This window comes from Prunus avium, chromosome 1 (assembly GCF_965620075.1).
Source record: "Prunus avium chromosome 1, drPruAviu1.hap1.1, whole genome shotgun sequence".
Lineage (NCBI taxonomy): Eukaryota > Viridiplantae > Streptophyta > Magnoliopsida > Rosales > Rosaceae > Prunus > Prunus avium.
In genome coordinates this window covers 8735637-8756003 of record NC_142284.1, presented here as the reverse complement: position 1 = coordinate 8756003, position 20367 = coordinate 8735637, and the positions used below count along the sequence as shown (strand labels likewise).

At 40.4% G+C, this 20367-nt stretch overlaps 2 protein-coding genes across 4 annotated transcripts; one reads left to right on the top strand and one right to left on the bottom strand.

The window, feature by feature from the left end:
• Positions 1 to 990: 990 nt before the first annotated feature.
• Positions 991 to 6541, top strand: LOC110763512 (ABC transporter B family member 11-like). Its single transcript, XM_021966310.2, has 12 exons — positions 991 to 1467; positions 1635 to 1689; positions 1777 to 1952; positions 2036 to 2257; positions 2352 to 2590; positions 2774 to 3299; positions 3391 to 3664; positions 3775 to 4592; positions 4714 to 4980; positions 5147 to 5410; positions 5521 to 5814; positions 5985 to 6541. The coding sequence occupies exons 1-12, from the start codon at positions 1147 to 1149 to the stop codon at positions 6336 to 6338; spliced, it is 3810 nt and encodes a 1269-aa protein (XP_021822002.1). The 5' UTR covers positions 991 to 1146; the 3' UTR covers positions 6339 to 6541.
• A 6199-nt stretch (positions 6542 to 12740) lies between these two features.
• On the bottom strand, positions 12741 to 14704 carry LOC110763582 (increased DNA methylation 1-like). Of its 3 annotated transcripts, XR_015833135.1 has the most exons (5): positions 14331 to 14704; positions 13904 to 14212; positions 13399 to 13411; positions 13090 to 13170; positions 12741 to 12957 (listed from the first exon to the last, which is right to left on the bottom strand). XR_015833135.1 is itself a non-coding variant. In XM_088247592.1 (4 exons), exons 1-4 carry the CDS (start codon positions 14340 to 14342, stop codon positions 13166 to 13168), a joined length of 339 nt encoding a protein of 112 aa, XP_088103718.1. In that variant the 5' UTR covers positions 14343 to 14704; the 3' UTR covers positions 12966 to 13165. The 3 variants fall into 3 exon arrangements, 2 of the variants coding, with proteins under 2 accessions (XP_088103718.1, XP_021822100.1); XM_088247592.1 differs by lacking the exon at positions 12741 to 12957 and having other exon boundaries at positions 12966 to 13170; XM_021966408.2 differs by lacking the exons at positions 12741 to 12957; positions 13090 to 13170 and having other exon boundaries at positions 13175 to 13411; positions 14331 to 14698.
• Positions 14705 to 20367: the final 5663 nt, after the last annotated feature.

The following is a 20367-nucleotide window of genomic DNA, read 5'->3' as shown; positions in this document are numbered from 1 at the left end:
TTAGAGCATGCATTAGCTGTGTGAGGCTTCCTTGTGATTTCTCATTGCCTACATTTTGCATGCAGGCTGTGTCTGTAATCAAAATGTACATCAGGTTTTCTAGTGCTGACACGTGTGTGGGAGCAAATTTCCTCCCACGAGAATATTCGGTTGAAAGATTCCTTCGTCTTCTCCGCTTCTCTTTCTCCCTGCAAAACGAATAGCAATAAGAGGACCACACCCGGGGGGTGTTGGCCAAAGGTCCTCCGATGCCTAAGTCAGTTCAATCGATCTGAAGAGAAACGATAGCTAAAATAGGATACGGGAATATGTATGTGTGGTAAAAACTGGGTGGCCGGAGCCGTGAGTGGTGGCTGGAGCCTTGTGTAAAAGGGAGAGAGAGAGAGAGTGGCGGCTAGGGTTTGTGAGAAATAATTTCTGCAGAGATTTGGTAGTAATTTTAGACGTACCTCAACCTTTGTGTGTGGCAATCCTTTTATAGAGATCTCGGGGGCTAGGGTTTCAGAGGAATAATTCCGTAGATGGAAGGAAATTATTCCTCCCCAATTTGGCGAGATTTGACTAATTAGGGATTTGATTTATTTGATTTAAATCAAATCCCTAATCAGGGTAGCAATCAAATCAATACCTAATTTAATTAGGTAACTCCTCCATTAATTTAGAATATTCGTAGGAATCAAATCAATCATCAACCTAATTAGGTAACATTCTATTTAATTGGGTAATCCCCAATTAAATTGAATAATTCCCAATTAGGTCAAATAATCCCCAAATTGAAGGAATTATTTGACCTAGGGTTACGAATTAATTCGGTTCCCACAATGTGCACAAACACAAACACACGCACAAAAAAATAAATTATTGGAATAGGTGCGTTTTTTATATTTTTGCTGACTGATCAACTCTATATTCAATTAGATTAAGTTGGCATACGTTCCTTGGTTTATGTAGTCAATTTTGTGCCTGAAAAACAAACAAAAAAATGTGCCTGGTTTCTAATTCAATCTATAAATGTTCTCTTGCAGCTCTGATCTCATCATCCAAGTTTGAGTTGCTTACTGTCAAAATATAGTTGCAACTTACTTCTCTGAGGTGCTGGTTGTAAAATATAGAAAACTTTATTAAAATACTATTGCTTCGAAAAACATGGCTGAGGAAAATCCTGCGGATGGAGATGTAATCAAGGAGGAGGGCAAGGCAGCATCGAATGGCCACTCAGCAGTGGAGGACTCTCAAAACGACCCCCAAGATACAACCAAGAGCAAGGAGGATGGCACCAAAACAGTACCATATTACAAGCTTTTCTCCTTTGCTGATTCCTTGGATTACCTGCTAATGTCTGTTGGTACAATCAGTGCTATTGGAAATGGGGCCTCTTTCCCTCTAATGACCATAATCTTTGGAGATGTGATTAATTCCTTTGGACAAACTGGGAATAATAAAGAAGTGGTTGATGCAGTTTCCAAGGTAAATATTATGTTACTATAATATTGTTCTATCTAGTTCTATCAGACCGTTGACAACTGAGCTTACTTCTGTTTTTAGCATCTATTTTGATTCTCTGGTTCCTCTAACTTAGTTGAAATTTTAATGAACAAGGATCAGAAATAATTTGGCCATTTCAACATTCTCAGGTGGCTCAAAAGTTTATCTACTTGGCTGTGGGAGCAGCTGCAGCTGCATTTCTACGTAAGTACACTGAACTCCCTGCTGGTGCATCAAACAAATAATTTGGCTTTTTAGGAACTGAGATGATTAGCTTTTTCTATATGCCAGAGATGTCTTGCTGGATGGTCACTGGAGAGAGACAGGCTGCTCGAATAAGAAGTTTATACTTGAAAACAATATTGAGGCAAGATGTTGGCTTTTTTGATAAAGAAATTAACACTGGGGAAATTGTTGGGAGGATGTCAGGTGATACTGTGCTCATTCAAGAGGCCATGGGCGAGAAAGTATTTACATGCCACACAAAAGCCTTTTAAGTTATTCCCATTTGCTCCAATAACCTCTCATTTCTTTCATTTTCTTATTGCAGGTAGGAACTTTTATTCAGTTAATTGCAACATTCGTAGGAGGCTTTGTTATAGCATTTATTAAGGGATGGCTTCTCACCCTTGTCATGCTATCATCTATCCCCCTTCTCGTCTTCTCTGGTGCCGTCATGGGCATCATTATATCAAAGTTGGCATCCAGTGGACAAACTGCTTATTCAGTGGCAGCAACTGTGGTAGATCAAACAATTGGTTCAATCAGAACAGTAGGCCTACTTGTCTTTAAGATCTTTAAAACAGAAATTTATTATTTCTATTTTCTTAGTGTAGAACTAAAACTGATTGGTGTTCCCAATTCAGGTTGCATCGTTTACAGGAGAAAAGCAAGCTATAGCTGATTACAACAACTCCTTAATTAAAGCTTACAACTCCGGTGTGCAAGAGGGTTTGGCATCTGGTTTCGGAATGGGTTCGGTTATGCTGATTGTAATGTGTAGTTATGCTCTGGCGGTATGGTTTGGAGGAAAGATGATACTTGAAAGAGGATATACAGGAGGGGAAGTCATTAATATAGTTTTCGCTGTGTTGACTGGCTCCATGTAAGTTGCATATCAGTAAAATTTAATGAACAAATTTGTTGATCCTAGCAGTATTGTACTAGTTAACATGTTTGCGAGATCTACTGACTACTCCCCCTCCCCCCTTCAGTCCAAAATTTGATATGTGATGCTCCAGAAGATGGAGATATAATCATATAACAATGTTTCTTTGATAATTTTTAGGTCTCTTGGGCAGGCATCTCCATGCTTAAGCGCATTTGCTGCTGGACAAGCTGCAGCTTATAAGATGTTTGAGACAATTGACAGAAAGCCAGAGATTGATGCTTATGACACTAATGGGAAACAATTACTTGATATCCGTGGAGACATAGAACTGAGTGATGTTTATTTTAGTTATCCTGCAAGACCGGATGAACAAATATTCGATGGATTTTCTCTCTCAATACCTAGTGGTGCAACTGCTGCTTTGGTTGGAGAGAGTGGAAGTGGTAAATCAACAGTTATCAGTTTGATTGAGAGATTTTATGACCCCCAAGCTGGCGAAGTTCTTATTGATGGCATTAATCTCAAGGAGTTCCAGCTGAAATGGATCAGACAGAAAATAGGCATTGTCAGCCAGGAACCCGTTTTATTTACTTGTAGCATTAAAGATAATATTGCCTATGGGAAGGATGGTGCAACCACTGAAGAAATAAGGGCTGCTGCTGAGCTTGCCAATGCTGCTAAATTCATAGACAAACTGCCTCAGGTTAAATTCCTTTGAACTTTCCTCTAAGTTCTGGTATTTAGTTCTCTGAACGTTTTTTTCTTATTTGTGGTTTTCTGACTTATGCATTTAGGGACTAGACACAATGGTTGGTGAGCATGGAACTCAGCTATCTGGGGGCCAAAAGCAGAGAGTTGCTATAGCTAGGGCAATTCTCAAGGACCCAAGGATTCTACTTTTAGATGAAGCCACGAGTGCTCTTGATGCAGAATCTGAGAGAATTGTGCAGGAGGCACTGGACAGAATTATGATCAACCGGACTACTGTCATTGTAGCCCACCGCTTGAGCACAGTAAGGAATGCTGACACCATAGTTGTTATACATCGAGGAACAATTGTTGAAAAAGGTGATGCATTCATTTATGTTGTCCTGTTCTACCATTTGAAGGCCAAATCTTATTGTCTATAGTTTAACATACTGTTACAATTCACATACTGATCGTTTTCAAGTGAGCAGGTCCACATTCCGAACTAATTAAGGACCCTGACGGAGCATATAGCCAGCTTATAATGTTGCAAGAAATGAGCCGTGTGTCAGAACAAACTGCTGTAAATCATCACAAAAGGCTTAGCAGCGTGGATTCTCGAGGAAGTAGTAGCCGTCATTCCTTCTCAATCTCATACGATCTGCCCACTGCAGTAGGTTCTCTTGAAACTGCATTTGATATTCCTGCTTCAGCATCATCAAAAATGCCTCCAGAAGTCTCACTTCGCCGCCTGGCTTACCTGAACAAGCCAGAGATCCCAGTATTATTACTTGGTACTATAGCTGCAGCAGTCAATGGGGCAGTCTTACCTATTTTTGGGATATTGATATCCAGCGTAATCAAGACCTTCTACGAGCCACCTCCTCAACTTCGTAAGGATTCAAAGTTTTGGGCACTAATCTTTATTGTTCTTGGAGTGGTAACTTTCATAGCAATGCCAGCAAGACAATACTTTTTTGCTGTGGCGGGGTGTAAGTTAATAAAACGAGTTCGGTCAATGTGCTTTGAGAAAGTGGTTTACATGGAAGTAAGTTGGTTTGACGATCCTGAGCACTCAAGTGGTGCTGTTGGTGCAAGGCTTTCTGCAGATGCAGCTTGTCTGCGTGGGCTGGTTGGAGATGCTCTAGGTTTGCTGGTTGAGAATTCAGCAACTGCAATTGCTGGTTTGTGTATTGCTTTTGTGGCAAATTGGCAACTTGCTCTTATAATCCTTTTTATGCTGCCTCTATTAGGAGTAAATGGTTATTTTCATTTCAAGTTCGTGAAAGGATTCAGTGCAGATGCAAAGGTATTTCTCCAAAGTCCGAACTTTTCAAAATTTTGTCGTCAAAACACCATCCAATCTGACATACATAATATATATAAGACCATTCTCTTTTGTCAATGCCGAAAATTTTAAATGGTTGCAGAAAATGTACGAGGATGCAAGTCAAGTAGCCAATGATGCAGTGGGGAGTATTCGAACAATTGCTTCCTTTTGTGCTGAAGAGAAGGTGATTGAGTTGTACCAGAAGAAATGTGAAGGCCCTATTCAGACTGGGATAAGACAAGGGTTAATCAGTGGGATAGGTTTTGGGCTATCATTCTTTTTCCTTTTCTCTGTGTATGCCAGCAGTTTTTATGCTGGAGCCCGACTTGTCGCAGCAGGCAAGACAACATTTTCTGATGTTTTCCGGGTAAGTTTTTCCGCCTTGTGCTACAAGTCTTCAAGTTAGTAAATAGAAGAGAAAACACAAGCAAAGCGAAGGATCTGAACTCCGCTAAATAAGTACTTTTTACTTAAGAATCAAATCTTCGTTAGTCCATTCAGACCATGTTACATTTTGCGTTCATGGTTTGCAGGTTTTCTGTGCTCTCACGATGACAGCTATTGGAGTTGCTCAGTCAGGTTCCCTAGCCCCTAATCAAAGTAAAGGAAAGAGCTCTGCTACTTCCATATTTGCAATTCTTGACCGGAAGTCGAAAATAGATTCCAGTGATGATTCTGGAACAACTATAGAGAATGTAAAGGGAAAAATTGAACTTCGCCATGTCAGTTTCAAATATCCAACTAGACCTGACGTGCCAATCTTCCAGGATCTTTGCTTGACCATTCATCACGGCAAGGTAACTAGACATGTTTTGTCCTTTTAGTCATTTCAATCAATGCATAAGATTTTGGACTTGAGTAGTCTAATTCAAGTGTCTGGGACTTACAAATTGAAATATGTTATCAGACAGTTGCTTTGGTTGGAGAAAGTGGAAGTGGGAAATCGACAGTTGTCTCATTGTTGCAGAGATTTTATGACCCTGATTCTGGTCAAATTACATTAGATGGAGTTGAAATCCAAAAACTACAGCTCAAGTGGTTGAGACAGCGAATGGGACTGGTGAGCCAGGAGCCTGTATTGTTTAATGGCACTATCAGAGCCAACATTGCATATGGAAAGGAAGGGATTGCAACAGAGACTGAAATTATAGCTGCAGCAGAATTGGCAAATGCTCACAAGTTCATCAGTAGTTTACAACAGGTAAGTACTACAGAATTAACAAGATTTTCAATTTCCTTTTGGCCACAAATACTATGATATAATCTATTGCCGTGGTGCTGCATAAATGAGAAGGACGAGTTGATGAAAATTCACAAAATTATATTTGGAACGTTGAAGATTAACTATGTTAAGTTCGGGAAACAATGCAGGGTTATGATACAATAGTAGGAGAGCGGGGAATTCAATTGTCTGGTGGACAGAAGCAAAGGGTGGCAATTGCACGAGCTATAATGAAGGCACCAAAGATACTACTACTAGATGAAGCCACAAGTGCTCTTGATGCTGAATCGGAACGAGTGGTTCAAGATGCATTGGACCAAATCATGGTGGATCGAACCACAATCGTGGTTGCCCATCGGTTATCCACGATAAAGGGTGCAGATGTAATTGCAGTGGTGAAAAATGGAGTAATTGCAGAGAAAGGAAAGCATGAAACTTTGATCAGTATCAAAGATGGCATTTATGCATCTTTAGTAGCATTGCATTCAAGTGCCTCATCTTAGATATCCTTTATATTCATTTTATCCGAAGAAAAAGAAAGTATGTAATGTAATTTTATGCAAAGAGGTTGTTGAAAACATATTTCCTTGTATTTGACAGATTACACAAAGTCCCTATTTATGCTAGTACGGGATATCTACTTAAGGTAGGAAATAATATAGACATGAATACAATCCAAATTACAGCAGAAAATGCTAATTGCTAGGAGGAGATTGTGAGTTGACTTATGTGTAGGCTAGGAAAGGAAAACTGCGTTAACAACCCCCCCCCCCCCCCTGGCAAACTGGGCGTCACAGTATGCACAAGTTTGGAAGACATATGCTGATGGCGTGGTTTGTGAAGGGCTTTGGTGAACAGGTCCTTAGGTTGGTCGATAGAAGTAACAAAGCAAACTTGACTTCCAAGAGCAACCTTTTCACGGACAAAGTGATAGTCCAACTCAATGTGACGTGTGTGGGCATGGCAAACTAGATTGGCAGCCATGTACGTGGTGCTGAGATTGTCACAAAAGAGTTGGAGTGGGAACCGAAGACGCACACCCAATTCATGAAGAAGGGAGCATAGCCAAGTGGTTTTGGCACAAGCATGAGAGAGGGCACGATATTCCGACTCTATACTAGAGCGCGAGACTGTGGGCTGTTTCTTGGAACACCATGAGATGAGGTTAGTTCCAAGAGCAATCACATATCCAGTGGTCGACTGACGAGAATTAGGGCACCCAGCCCAATCCGCATCAGAGTAGGCGGAGAGGCGAGCGGCGGCAGTTTGAGGAGTGAAGGTGAGGCCGAGGTCAATAGTGCCCTTGATGTACCTAAGTATCCGTTTGGCGGCAACAAGGTGAGAGGTGCGAGGGGCACTCATGAACTGAGCAACAGTGTTGACGGCAAAAGATATGTCAGGGCGAGTAAGTGTGAGGTATTGTAAACTGCCAACAAGCTCGCGATACTCGGTTGGGTTGGAGATGAGAGCACCATCAGAGACAGAGAGGAGAACCTTGGCAGCCAATGGAGTGGATGCTAGTTTGGAGTTGAGAAGATTGGCTTTTTGTAAAAGATCATGTGCATATTTGAGTTGGTTGATGTGGAGATTACCATCCTTATGAAGAACCTGTAAACCTAAGAAATAGCTGAGCGGACCAAGGTCTTTGATGTCAAAGTGGCCACCTAAAAGAGAGATGAATTGTTGGAGATGAGTGGAATCATTGCCAGTTACCACGATGTCATCGACATATAGAAGAAGAAAGATGGTATGGGATGCCTGTTGAAAAATAAATAATGAACTGTCAGCTTGGCTCCGTGTAAAGCCCATAGACAGAAGGAAAGTACTGATGCGATGGAACCAAGCACGAGGTGCTTGTTTGAGGCCATAGAGTGCTTTGTGGAGCTTGCAAACATAAGAAGGACAAGTGGGATCAATGAAACCAGGGGGTTGAGCCATGTAGACATCTTCTTGAAGAAACCCATGGAGAAAGGCATTTTTGACGTCAAGTTGACGAAGGGACTAACCACGAGAAACTGCAAGACTGAGAACAGTGCGAATGGTGGCAGGCTTGACAACAGGACTGAATGTTTCAGCATAGTCTATGCCCGAACGTTGATGGAAACCCTTGGCAACTAGACGAGATTTGTAGCGTTCAATGGAGCTGTCAGAGTGACGCTTAATCCGGAAAACCCACTTGCACCCAACCAAGTTCTGAGATGGAGAGGAAGGAACCAAAGACCATGTGTGATTTTTGAGAAGTGCATTGATTTCTTCAGTCATGGCGTCATGCCATTCAGGATGCTTAATGGCCTGTGAAAAACAAGTAGGTTCAGTATGCTCAACAACAGTTAATAAGGCACGGGGAATGGGATATTTGACAGTGCCATCGGTATGAAGCTTGGCCTTTTGAATGCCATCCTGAAGACGGGTACGCATGCGAGGAATAGGGGCAGGAGATTGCGGAGCTGCTGGAACCGGGGGGTTCAGAACTGCTGGAACCGGGGGGTTCGGAGTTGCTGGAACCGGGGAGTTCAGAGGTGCTGGAACTGCGAGGTTCTGAGCTGCTGGAACAGGGGCAGGCGCAAGTGGAGAGAGCTGTATGCGAGGGCGTCAGGAATAAGTTTGGAGCAATGGCTGGGATAAATAAGAAGAAGTGTCGTTGAGTGGACCATGGCTTGGGACTGCAACAGCTGGAAAGGTGCGCACCAGGGAGGTGCCGTGAGGTTGCGAGTCTGGGACAGGAGTGATCGATACGGGCCCAGGTCCAGAGGAGGGTAGAATTGGGTGGAATTCAATATCCACATACTCTGAAGAAGATGATACCTGCAAATGCTCAAATGGAAAATGCATCTCGTTAAATAAAACATGGCGGGACGTGTAAACACGACCCGTGGAAGGATGTAAACAATAGTAACCTTTGTGGTGAGAACTGTATCCAAGGAAAACACATTCAAAGGTGCGGTTGGTGAGTTTATTTTCAGTATATATGGTCCAAGGTAAGGGAAATAGGAACAACCAAACACTCGAAGATGAGAGTAGGAGGGAGGATGTTGGAAGAGACGATTATATGGGGTGTCCCATTGAAGATTAGGAGTAGGTAAGATGTTTATGAGATGGACAGCAATGAGGGCAGCTTCGACCCAGAGATTGTGTGGAGTGTGAGAAGTGGTAAGGAGGGTACAGATCATGGTGGCAATGTGTTTGTGTTTACGTTCAGCTAGGCCATTTTGTTGGGGAGTGTGGGGACATGAGAAACGTTGATGGATGCCTAGTTGACTGCAAAGATCAGAGAAAGCATTATTAACATATTCAATGCCATTGTCACTTTGAAGGATTTGCACAGTGGTGTGAAATTGATTTTTAACCATGGCAAGAAAGGTTTGAAAGTGAAAAAAGACCTCATTTTTACGGTGCATAGGATAGATCTAGGAATAACGGGAAAAGTCATCTATAAACAAGACATAATAGCGATAACCAGTGACAGAAATGACTTGGGACATCCATACATCAGAGTGAATTAAATAAAAGGGAGATGGGGCAAATGTTTTATTACTAAGAAATGATAGTTTGGTGGTTTTGCTAAGTGTACAATCTTTACAAAAAGCATGAGAAACTTTAAAGCCTAGAGATGGCACTAAGTGAGAGAACACAAGATGGGATGGATGGACAAGGCGATGATGCCAAGCAGGAGAGTGCACAGTGGTTAGGGCACAGGGAACAGTGGATGAGTGAGATGATAGGGAAAGTGGGTAAAGACCATCTTTAGAAGGGCCTTGAAAGAGTAACGAACCAGTACATAAGTCATAGATTTGATAAAAATCAGGAGTAAAGACAAAGAAAACTAAATTATCACAAGTAAAATGGGCAACAGAAAGAAGATTAGTACAAAGAGAGGGAAGACAAAAGACATTTTGAAGAGAAAAATTATGAGAACCTAAAGGAAGAGGAAGAGAGCCAGTATGAGAGATAGAGAGAGAATCTCCATTACCAAGAAATACAGAATTATTACCCTGATATGGCTGTTGATTTTGGAGATTAGAAGGACTACCAGTCATGTGATGAGTGGCACCTATGTCAGGGTACCAAGTGGAGTCAGGTGGCTGCATGAATTGAGCCCCTGCAAAGGAAGGAAAGGATTTTGGGCCATTGTAGCGATGGGGACATGTTGCAGTAGTATGTTGATTGGTATTGCATGTGGTGCACCAAGCGGGTCCCAAGACACCAGGAGCTGAGTTGGGCCGGGCAGATTGTTTGCTAAAAGCTGTAGATTGGCCCAAGGAGGTTGAAAGGAAGGCCAGTTGCTTTGAGATCCAGCACTTGGAGCAAAAGGAGGCCACGGTTGATGAGGCCATTGGGGCTGCTGGGAGCCATTCCACGGGTTGCTCCAGGAAGATGAGAAGTTGCGCCAGCCACCACGGCCGCGACCGCGCCAGCCACCGCGCTTATTGCTAGAAGAGCCACCACCACGGTGAGAAGGGAACGAAGTATGACTGGTGGTGTAAGGAGAGGATTGGGTAGCCATTAGCATTGTGTTTTGATCAGGAAATATTCGAGGAGCCTGTGCATCAAAAGCTAACAAACGAGCACGAAGATCAGCAAAGTCAGGAAGCGGAGGAAAATTGAGAATGGCCGTGATGAGCATTTTGTAATCGGGTCCTAAACCCCGAAGCACAACAGTGACAAGTTCCTTTGGGGAGACAGGCTCATTGATGGCAGCTAGGGAATTGGCAAGGGACTTAGCATGACGGAGGTAAGCATCAATGGGTTGAGAGCCTTTTTGTAGATCCATGAGTTGAAAATGAAGAGCATATTCACTGGCCATACTAGATTGAGAGAAGTGGCGTTGGAGGCACTCCCAGAGATCCTGGGCAGAGGTGCAGCCAACGGTGAGGGAGAGAATGGACTCAGAGAGTGTACTGGTGATGTAGCTAACAATGAGTTGGTCTTGTTGGTACCACTGAGTATGGGCGGGATTGGTTTGGGTAAGATCGGTGGTGGTGGTGGTTGTGGGTGATGTTGTGGTAGAAGTGGAGATTTGGGCAGAAGGTTGTTTATGAGTGCCATCGATAAATTTCTAGAGGTCGTGACCGACTAAGAAGGGTTTGAGTTTGCGGAGCCAAAGGAGATAGTTGGAGTCAGTAAGCTTGATAAAATGAGAAGAGTTGGGGCTAGGGAGGGAGATGGTGGATTCAGAAGAAGCCATGAGGTGGACTTAGAGGAGGATTGGATCGAATAAGGGAGAGGGAGGAAACCCTAGGTTAGGCTGATACTGAGGGAACCGAATTAATTCATAACCCTAGGTCAAATAATTCATTCCATTTGGAGATTATTTGACCTAATTGGGAATTATTCAATTTAATTGGGAGTTACCCAATTAAATAGAATGTTACCTAATTAGGTTAAGGATTGATTTGATTCCTACGAATATTCTCAATTAAAGGAGGAGTTACCTAATTAAATTAGGTATTGATTTGATTACCACAATTAGGGATTTGATTTATATTCCTAATAAATCAAATCCCTAATTAGTCAAATCTCGTCAAATTTGGGAGGAATAATTCCCTTCCATCTACGGAATTATTCCTCTGAAACCCTAGCTCCCGAGACCTCTATAAAAGGATGACCGCATACAAGGGTTGAGGTACGTCTAAAATTACTACCAAATCTCTGCAGAAATTATTTCTCACAAACCCTAGCCGCCACTCTCTCCCTCCCTTTTACACAAGGCTCTGGCCACCACTCACGGCTCCGGCCACCCGGTTTTCACCACACATACATATTCCCGTACCCCTATTTTAGCTATCGCTTCTCTATAGATCGATTGAACTGACTTAGGCATCGGAGGGCCTTTGGCCAACACCCCCTGAGTGTGGTCCTCTTATTGCTATACATTTTGCAGGGAGAAAGAGAGGCGGAGAAGACGAAGGAATCTGTCAACCGAATATTCCCGTGGGAGGAAATTTGCTCCCACAGATACCATGTAGAAAATATATTTCCTTGTATTTGACAGATTACACAAAGTCCCTATTTATGCTAGTACATGATATCTACTTAAGGTAGGAAATAATATAGACATGAATACAATCCAAATTACAGCAGGAAAGACTAATTGCTAGGAGGAGATTGTGAAGTTGACTTCTGTGTAGGCTAGGAAAGGAAAGCTACGTTAACAGAGGTAAATTACCAATTCTTTCTTTCTTGAAAGTTTCACTTGGAGCAACAAAACACTTGTGAATCAAACTCATTATAAATGGCGGATCCAGGATTTGATAGTCGGCTGGGCAAAACTTACATACTAAACTCGAGTGAGTTTCATTAAAAAAATATTAAAAAATACACATAGTCAAGGGGGACGTAATGAGCCTTACCCCTCAAATGCATCTCCACATAAATAAAATCTTACCAAAAAAGAAACCAAAAGAAAAGGTACAAGTAAATGCGATGCAAAGAAAATAGGGAGCTTTAGTAATATACCCAAAATACGGGATGAAATTATAAAAAAAACCCCACATAGAATGCACTTTAGAAACACACCCAAAAACTATTTACTACATAAGAAATGAGTGTTGAAGTTCCTATAAATTACATCTCTACCATTGATTAACTTAAAATAAGCCCAACACAAAAAAAAAACAAAAAAAACCCAAAACAAGCCCAACCCAAATTTTTTTTAAAAAACCCAAACTTTAAATAAATAAATAAATAATCACGAAAATCAAGGAGTTGTCCTTACAACCCTTCTCCATCGAACCTCCGTACACTGTTAATACCATGTCATAGAAGTATATTGTTAATACCATTTCATAGAAGTACATTGTTAATACCATTTCATAAAAGTACATTGTTAATACCATGTTATATAAGTACACCGTTAATGCCATGTCATGGAAGTACATTGTTAATACCATTTCATATAAGTACATTGTTAATACCATGTTATAGAAGTACACTGTTAATACTATGTCATAGAAGTTTATTGTTAATACAATTTCATAGAAGTACATTGTTAATACCATTTCATACAAAAAAATTTAAAAAACCCAAAAAACCCTAGCAAGACATCCGATATCTTTTGCAGAAACCACCTCCAATTGTCCATAGTTTCACCACATACAATCACAAAGGCAAAAGGAAATACCTCTACAAGAAAAGAAAAAAAGTACATTGTTAATACTATGTCATAGAAGATGTCGTGAGTGCTAAATTCTCCACAAGCTCTGATTACCACCCAATAAAACAATATTCAAACTTACACAACTACGTAGTGCTTACATTATCAATGATAGACTCAAGAAGATCATTTTACAATTGCAAGTCAGATTCCATCATTATGGCAATCACCATTGGCTTAACCTGAAACCAAATAGAGGCCGTTTAATTTAAATATTGTGTCCGTGTTCATACAAGGTATCAAACGTTAAAATACGCATAAAAACATAAATTTCCTAGGAGACTTAGACAGTAAATTTCCACAGAGGTTGCAAGTGAGCAGTGCAGAAACAGTTGTATCATCCTCTTCAGCAACATTCTCACTTGCTATCCCACAAAATTTGCATGTACAATTTGGACAGTGCCAATCACCTGGAGGAAGCATCTGCAATGAGAACAGATATATCAATACCTAACCAAGAGTGAACAAGAGTAAATCAATTCCTCAAGTTCCCAAAACTACTAAGAACAATTCATAGTTTCAGATTTATTAGCAAACTGAATCAAACTTGTTTCTCCAAGTTTGCCGGCAAAAGACATCTAAATAAACAAGATTTGTATTAAGCTCCTCTCAAGTGTCAAAACTTGCAAGCACATTCAACAACATTTCCCAGACCACAGAAACACACCAAAATCCATGACTCACAATCCAAAAATTTCTCTAAGATCTCGACATCACAAATAAATTTGCAATCCCTCTCTATCAAAAGTAAATCTCAACTTCACAGAACTAAATAGGTAGAGGGAACAAAAACCCTCAATGAACCAAAATATATCCCAAGGGAAACAAATTACACCCAATGCACCGTTGAAAATATAAATAGCATCAATTTGGCAACCATATCCTGTGATCTGCAGAAAAATAACATAAACATACTTGTATATTCAAGCAGCTCTGATGAAATGTTGATGGACAGCTATCACAACAGATCAAATCCCCACCATCTCCACAGAGGCCACAAGTATCATCATCAAGATCATCACCGTCAACTTGTACAGAGTGGAACCCGATGCGTTCAATATCCTCTTGTCTATTCCATGCATCTATCTGACATTGCAAAAGGAAAACCCCAGAATCCAAACATATATTTTGAAATGGCTGGCGCAATTTGCTTCCCGCATGAATCTCAAATTTTGAGATAAATGACGCGCAGATCCACTCTCCCAATGATAAAGAACTCGATCTCTGCTCAACCCCAAAAAATTACAAAAATAAAATACGATTAATGCTGCTTAATTAATCGGAAAATCAAAAATTAAGCATAAACAATGGGAAATGAAAATTCGCCCATTTTAATTTTTACCGAGAAATCCATTGTCGTCTGCAACAACTCATCAGATCGAGATTGCTACTTCTGGCGTTGTGTTGCTTTGTGCTTTTTAATGAAATATGTCTGCGTCTGCACCAGAGAGCTTCGTGAGGCTTCTTCTCTCTCGCTGCTTTGGCGTGGATTATACATTTGGTTTCAGAGATGGACAGAGAAGAGGGCGCACGAGACTGCATAACTCTGACCATAGCTCCATATCTGGCTGCAATTGAGTAATAACCAGAGAGAGAGAGAGAGAGAGAGAGAGAGAGAGCAACAATCGGTGAGTAATAATCCAGTTTTGAGTTTTTTAATATGAATTTCACACTAAGTGTTGGTGTGTAATCCTTCAGCCGAGTTTTTGGAGCTAAAGGAATTGTGTCTGCTCTGTTTTCATTTCCTTTTAGTTGTTTATTTTTTCTTCAGTTTTATTGTGCACCCTTGGATCACAGTCCAAGTGTTTTAATCTCTAGCATAGGTTTAAATGACATGTGTAAGCATCTAATAGGATGCTAGAACTTGAGCTTTTTGTAAATATGGTACAGGGAAGAATATCTCTTTTCCTCTCTCTGCCTAACGATTATAACCAAACAGTGGAACAGATATGAAATACACAGAAGCATTTTTTCATTCTCCAGAGCAACGCTCTCTCTCAATTTTTCTGTGATTTTCTTCTTTGCTCCCAAAATATCCAAAATATGAAATGCTGAAACTAAGAATTCTAACATGGTATCGCGAGCCAGGTTCGATTGCTTGAGCTGGGCGTGAATCTGTGATTGAATCGGAGAAATTGGGTTTTGTTTGAGCTAAACTTGAGCTCATCTGAAGATCGCGATTTCTCAAATCCAATGTCTAATATGGCAGGATCGAGTACCTCTGAGCTGCGAACTCCAATTTTCAATGGAGAAAATTATGAGTTCTGGAGTATCAGAATGAAAACTATTCTGGAATCTCATGGTTTATGGGATCTGGTCGAGAATGGGTTAAGTGACCTAGATCTGAAGAAGGAGAAAGAGGAGGCTGTAGACACTGAGAAGTCTATGGTGGTTCAGACTCTGATGAAGGATGCACGTGCACTTGGATTGATCCAAAGTGCTGTTTCAGATCAGCTATTTCCAAGGATTGTGAATGAGGAAACTTCAAAGGGAGCTTGGGATATTCTGAAGCTGGAATTCAGAGGAGATAAACAGGTACGAAATGTCAAATTGCAAGGGCTGCGTAGGGAATTTGAATATACCTGCATGAAGGATAGTGAATCTTTATCTGTATATCTGGTTAGGTTGTTTGATATAGTAAATCATATGAAGAGTTATGGTGAGGAACTATCTAGAGAGATAATTGTCCAGAAGCTATTGTTTAGTTTGCCTAAATCTTATGATTCTATCTGCTCTGTAATTGAACACTCTAAGGACCTTGAAACTCTTGAGGTTCAAGAGGTTGTTGCTTCACTGAAAAGCTTTGAGCTCAGATTGGATAGACACACTGAGAATTCTACAGAAAAAGCGTTCTCTAGTCTGAATGTTGGTAGGAAAAACCCTGAAAATGGAATTGCTTCTGCAGATCAAATACCTCAGAAAAATTGGAAATCCAATGATGGAAACAAAATGGCCTGCAAACATTGTGACAGATTTCATTATGGCAAATGTTGGTATGAAGGGAAACCTAAATGCCATGGTTGTGGGAAGCCTGGACATATGATCAGAGATTGCTATGGACACAAGAATGTGCAGAGAGTGAATTATGCAAATCAGGAGGAAGATTGTGGCACTTTGTTTTATGTGTGTAATGCTGCAACTGATGTGAAGGTAAATCACTCTTGGTATATTGACAGTGGTTGTAGTAACCACATGACAGGAGATGAGGGACTTTTGGTCAATATTCAAAGGAATTTGAGCTCTAAGGTGAAGATGGGAACTGGAGAAGTGGTCCCGGTTGCTGGAAAAGGGACCTTGGTGATAAAAACTAAGTTAGGCAAGAAGCACATTCATGAAGTAATGCTTGTACCTGGCCTTGAAGAAAATCTGCTTAGTGTTGGGCAAATGATGGAACATGGCTATCACCTTGTGTTTGGAGGAAATGTGGTGAGTGTTTATGACAATCAGTCACTAGAAAATCTGATTGTGAAGGTGCAGATGACAAATAACAGATGCTTTCCATTGACAATGATGCCTGCGAGTGAGTTGGTCCTAAAAGCAAGTGTCACACATTGCTTGCAGACATGGCATAAGAGGCTGGGGCATTTAAATGAAAGAAGTATAAAATTGCTTTTGAATCAAGGGATGGTTCATGGCTTACCTCACTTGGAGCAGAAGTCAGTTGTATGTGATGGTTGTATGCTTGGAAAACAGCATAGGGATTCTTTCCCTTTGGAATCCACTTGGAGAGCTTCAAACCCTTTGGAATTGGTTCACACAGACATCTGTGGACCAATGAAAACAGAATCACTATCTGGAAACAGGTACTTTCTACTGTTTACAGATGATTTTACTAGAATGTCATGGGTGTACTTCATCAGAAATAAGTCAAGTGCATTGGAATGTTTTAGAAAATTCAAAGCTATGACTGAGCTGCAAAGTGGGTATAAGATAAAAGGCTTGAGAAGTGACAGGGGTGGAGAGTTTCTATCTGGAGAATTCAACAAGTTTTGTGAGGAATCTGGTATTCAAAGGCAGCTAACTATGGCATATTCTCCACAGCAAAATGGAGTGGCCGAGAGGAAGAACAGGACAGTAGTGGAAATGGCCAAGTCCATGTTGCATGAGAAAGGTGTTCCCTATGAGTTTTGGGCAGAAGCTGTAAATACAGCAGTCTATTTGCTGAATAGATGTCCTACCAAGGCTCTTAACAAGATAACACCATTTGAAGCTTATACTGGCAGAAAACCAGGAATTGCACATTTAAAAATATTTGGATCTCCTTGTCATGTGTTTATTCCTTCAGCATTGAGGCATAAGCTTGAAGAAAACAGTCACAAGTGTATTTTTGTAGGCTATGGTCTCTGTGAAAAGGGATATAGGCTGTTTGATCCAAGTACTAGGAAGATAATTCTGTCCAGAGATGTGCAATTTGATGAAAATGGCTTATGGAAGTGGGAAAATACAAATGAAGAAGAGATGGTAGTCCCTTTGCCTACTGAGAATCAAAGCTGTGAACCAAGTCAAAGCTTGGATACACCACTGCAAATGGATGAAGAAGTCACATTACAAGCTGAACCAAGTCAAAGCTTGGATACACAAACTCAAATAGTTGAAGATACCACTCTGCAAGATGAAGGCATAGGTGAAAGTTCTCAATTCTTTGATCACACACCAAAGAAATGGAGAAGTGTAAGTGAAATCATGGCTAAGTGTAATGTGTGTATTGTGGAACCTGAAAATTATGAAGATGCAGCTCAAGATGAGTCATGGAGAAAGGCAATGGAAGCTAAACTGGAAATGATAGAAAAAAATGACACTTGGAAACTTGTCGAGAGACCATTTGCTAAACCTGTGATTGGTGTTAAGTGGGTCTACAAGACTAAACTGAATCTAGATGGTACTGTGCAGAAAAACAAGGCTCGTTTAGTGGCTAAAGGCTACTCACAAAAGCCCGGTATTGATTACAATGAGACTTTTGCCCCTGTGGCAAGGCTAGACACCATTAGGACCTTGATTGCTCTTGCTGCACATAAGGAATGGAGCTTGTATCAACTAGATGTGAAATCTGCATTTCTTAATGGAGTTTTAAAGGAGGAAGTATATGTGGAGCAACCACAAGGATTTGTAAAGAAGGATGAGGAAACAAAGGTATACAAGTTACACAAAGCTTTGTATGGTTTGAAGCAAGCACCAAGAGCTTGGTATGACGAGATTGATGCCTATTTCAACAAGGCTGGTTTCAAGAAAAGTCCAAGTGAGGCAACTTTATATGTTAAGGCAGAAGGTTCAGATGTTCTTATTGTTTCTTTATATGTTGATGACATAGTGTACACGGGTAGCAGCTCTCAAATGATTGAAGAATTTAGGAGAGATATGATGGAACACTATGAGATGACAGATTTGGGAGTATTACACCATTTTCTTGGAATGGGGGTGATACAGTCTAAACAAAGCATTTTCTTGCATCAGAAGAAGTATGGACAGAAGCTGGTTGAAAAATTTGGTTTGAAAGATTGCAAAATAGTGGCTACACCACTTGCAATGAATGAGAAGTTAAGTAAGAATGATGGAAGTGAGGCTGCAGATGAAGGAGAATATAGACAGATTGTGGGCAGCTTGCTCTACTTGACTACAACTAGGCCTGACATAATGTTTGCAGCTAGCCTCTTGGCAAGATTCATGCACAATCCCACCAAGAAACACATGGGAACTGCTAAAAGGGTATTGAGATACATTCAAGGAACAATAGACTTTGGAATTGTATTTGAGAAGGGAAAAGAAACTACTCTTATTGGCTATTGTGATAGTGACTGGGCAGGAAGTGAAGATGACATGAGGAGTACCTCAGGGTATGCTTTTACTATGGGATCGGGAGTGTTTTCGTGGGCTTCAATTAAGCAAAATACAGTTGCTTTGTCTACAGCAGAGGCAGAATATATAAGTGCTGCAGAGGCTACTTCTCAAGCAAAGTGGCTGAGATTTGTACTTGAAGATTTTGGAGAAGAACAGATTGAAGGAACACAGATAATGTGTGATAACACATCAGCAATTGCTATGGCAAAGAACCCTGTTTTCCACCAGAAGTCAAGGCACATTAACAGAAAGTTTCATTTCATTCGAGAAGCAATTCAAGCCAAGGAGATAGAACTTGTCTACTGCAGAACTGAGGAGCAAATTGCAGATATTCTGACTAAAGCTTTGCCTAAGGACAGGTTTGCATACTTAAGGGAATTACTTGGTGTTAAGTCGGCTAAAGGATTAGAAGGGAATGTTGGTGTGTAATCCTTCAGCCGAGTTTTTGGAGCTAAAGGAATTGTGTCTGCTCTGTTTTCATTTCCTTTTAGTTGTTTATTTTTTCTTCAGTTTTATTGTGCACCCTTGGATCACAGTCCAAGTGTTTTAATCTCTAGCATAGGTTTAAATGACATGTGTAAGCATCTAATAGGATGCTAGAACTTGAGCTTTTTGTAAATATGGTACAGGGAAGAATATCTCTTTTCCTCTCTCTGCCTAACGATTATAACCAAACAGTGGAACAGATATGAAATACACAGAAGCATTTTTTCATTCTCCAGAGCAACGCTCTCTCTCAATTTTTCTGTGATTTTCTTCTTTGCTCCCAAAATATCCAAAATATGAAATGCTGAAACTAAGAATTCTAACACTAAGGGTAAATTGGGAAATCTGTATATTAAGTAAACTAATAAAAAGAACAACTGGCAGTAGTAGGGTGTGTTTATGAAGTCTGTTTAATGTAAGGTAGGGTGTGTTTATGAAGTCAATTTCATGTAGGGTATTTCTATGATTCTATAGCTAGAAATAGGTTTCTTTATAGTTATCTAAAGAAAATAACACTAGAAATTTAATTGATTAAGGGCTCATTCAATTTCATGTGTTTTACATCTTTGAAGATTGAAGGGGTTGGGGCTCATCTCCTCAGAAAATGATGCATAAGGAAATGTCATCCTGTGAGCTGGCCATTGGCCAATGGTCCTTTTCAATAAAATTGCAATTAAGAAAAACTTGGGCCAATAAGCAAAGATCAAAGACACCAAATCCTTCCAAGAAGTTCAAAGACTAAATCGGATTACATAACATATAACCAAATAATTAATTACAAATTAGTGCATATAAAATATGTAACTCAAGTAATTAAAAATAGTAGTTACTGGTTATCTTTGCATCGGAGTCCTTCATAAAGTGACCTTTTTTACGGAAAATGAATGAGCTTAATGTTCTTATCACTAAGCTATGACCCATTGGGGTCACATATGTGTTGTTACGTGACCAAAATTAAGATGATTTCTATATCTTTGCAGTACTCTTCTAGAAACTTTTCATTATTAAAAATAAATATTTAAAAATAAAAAATAAAAAGAAGCGAATTTGATGGTGGG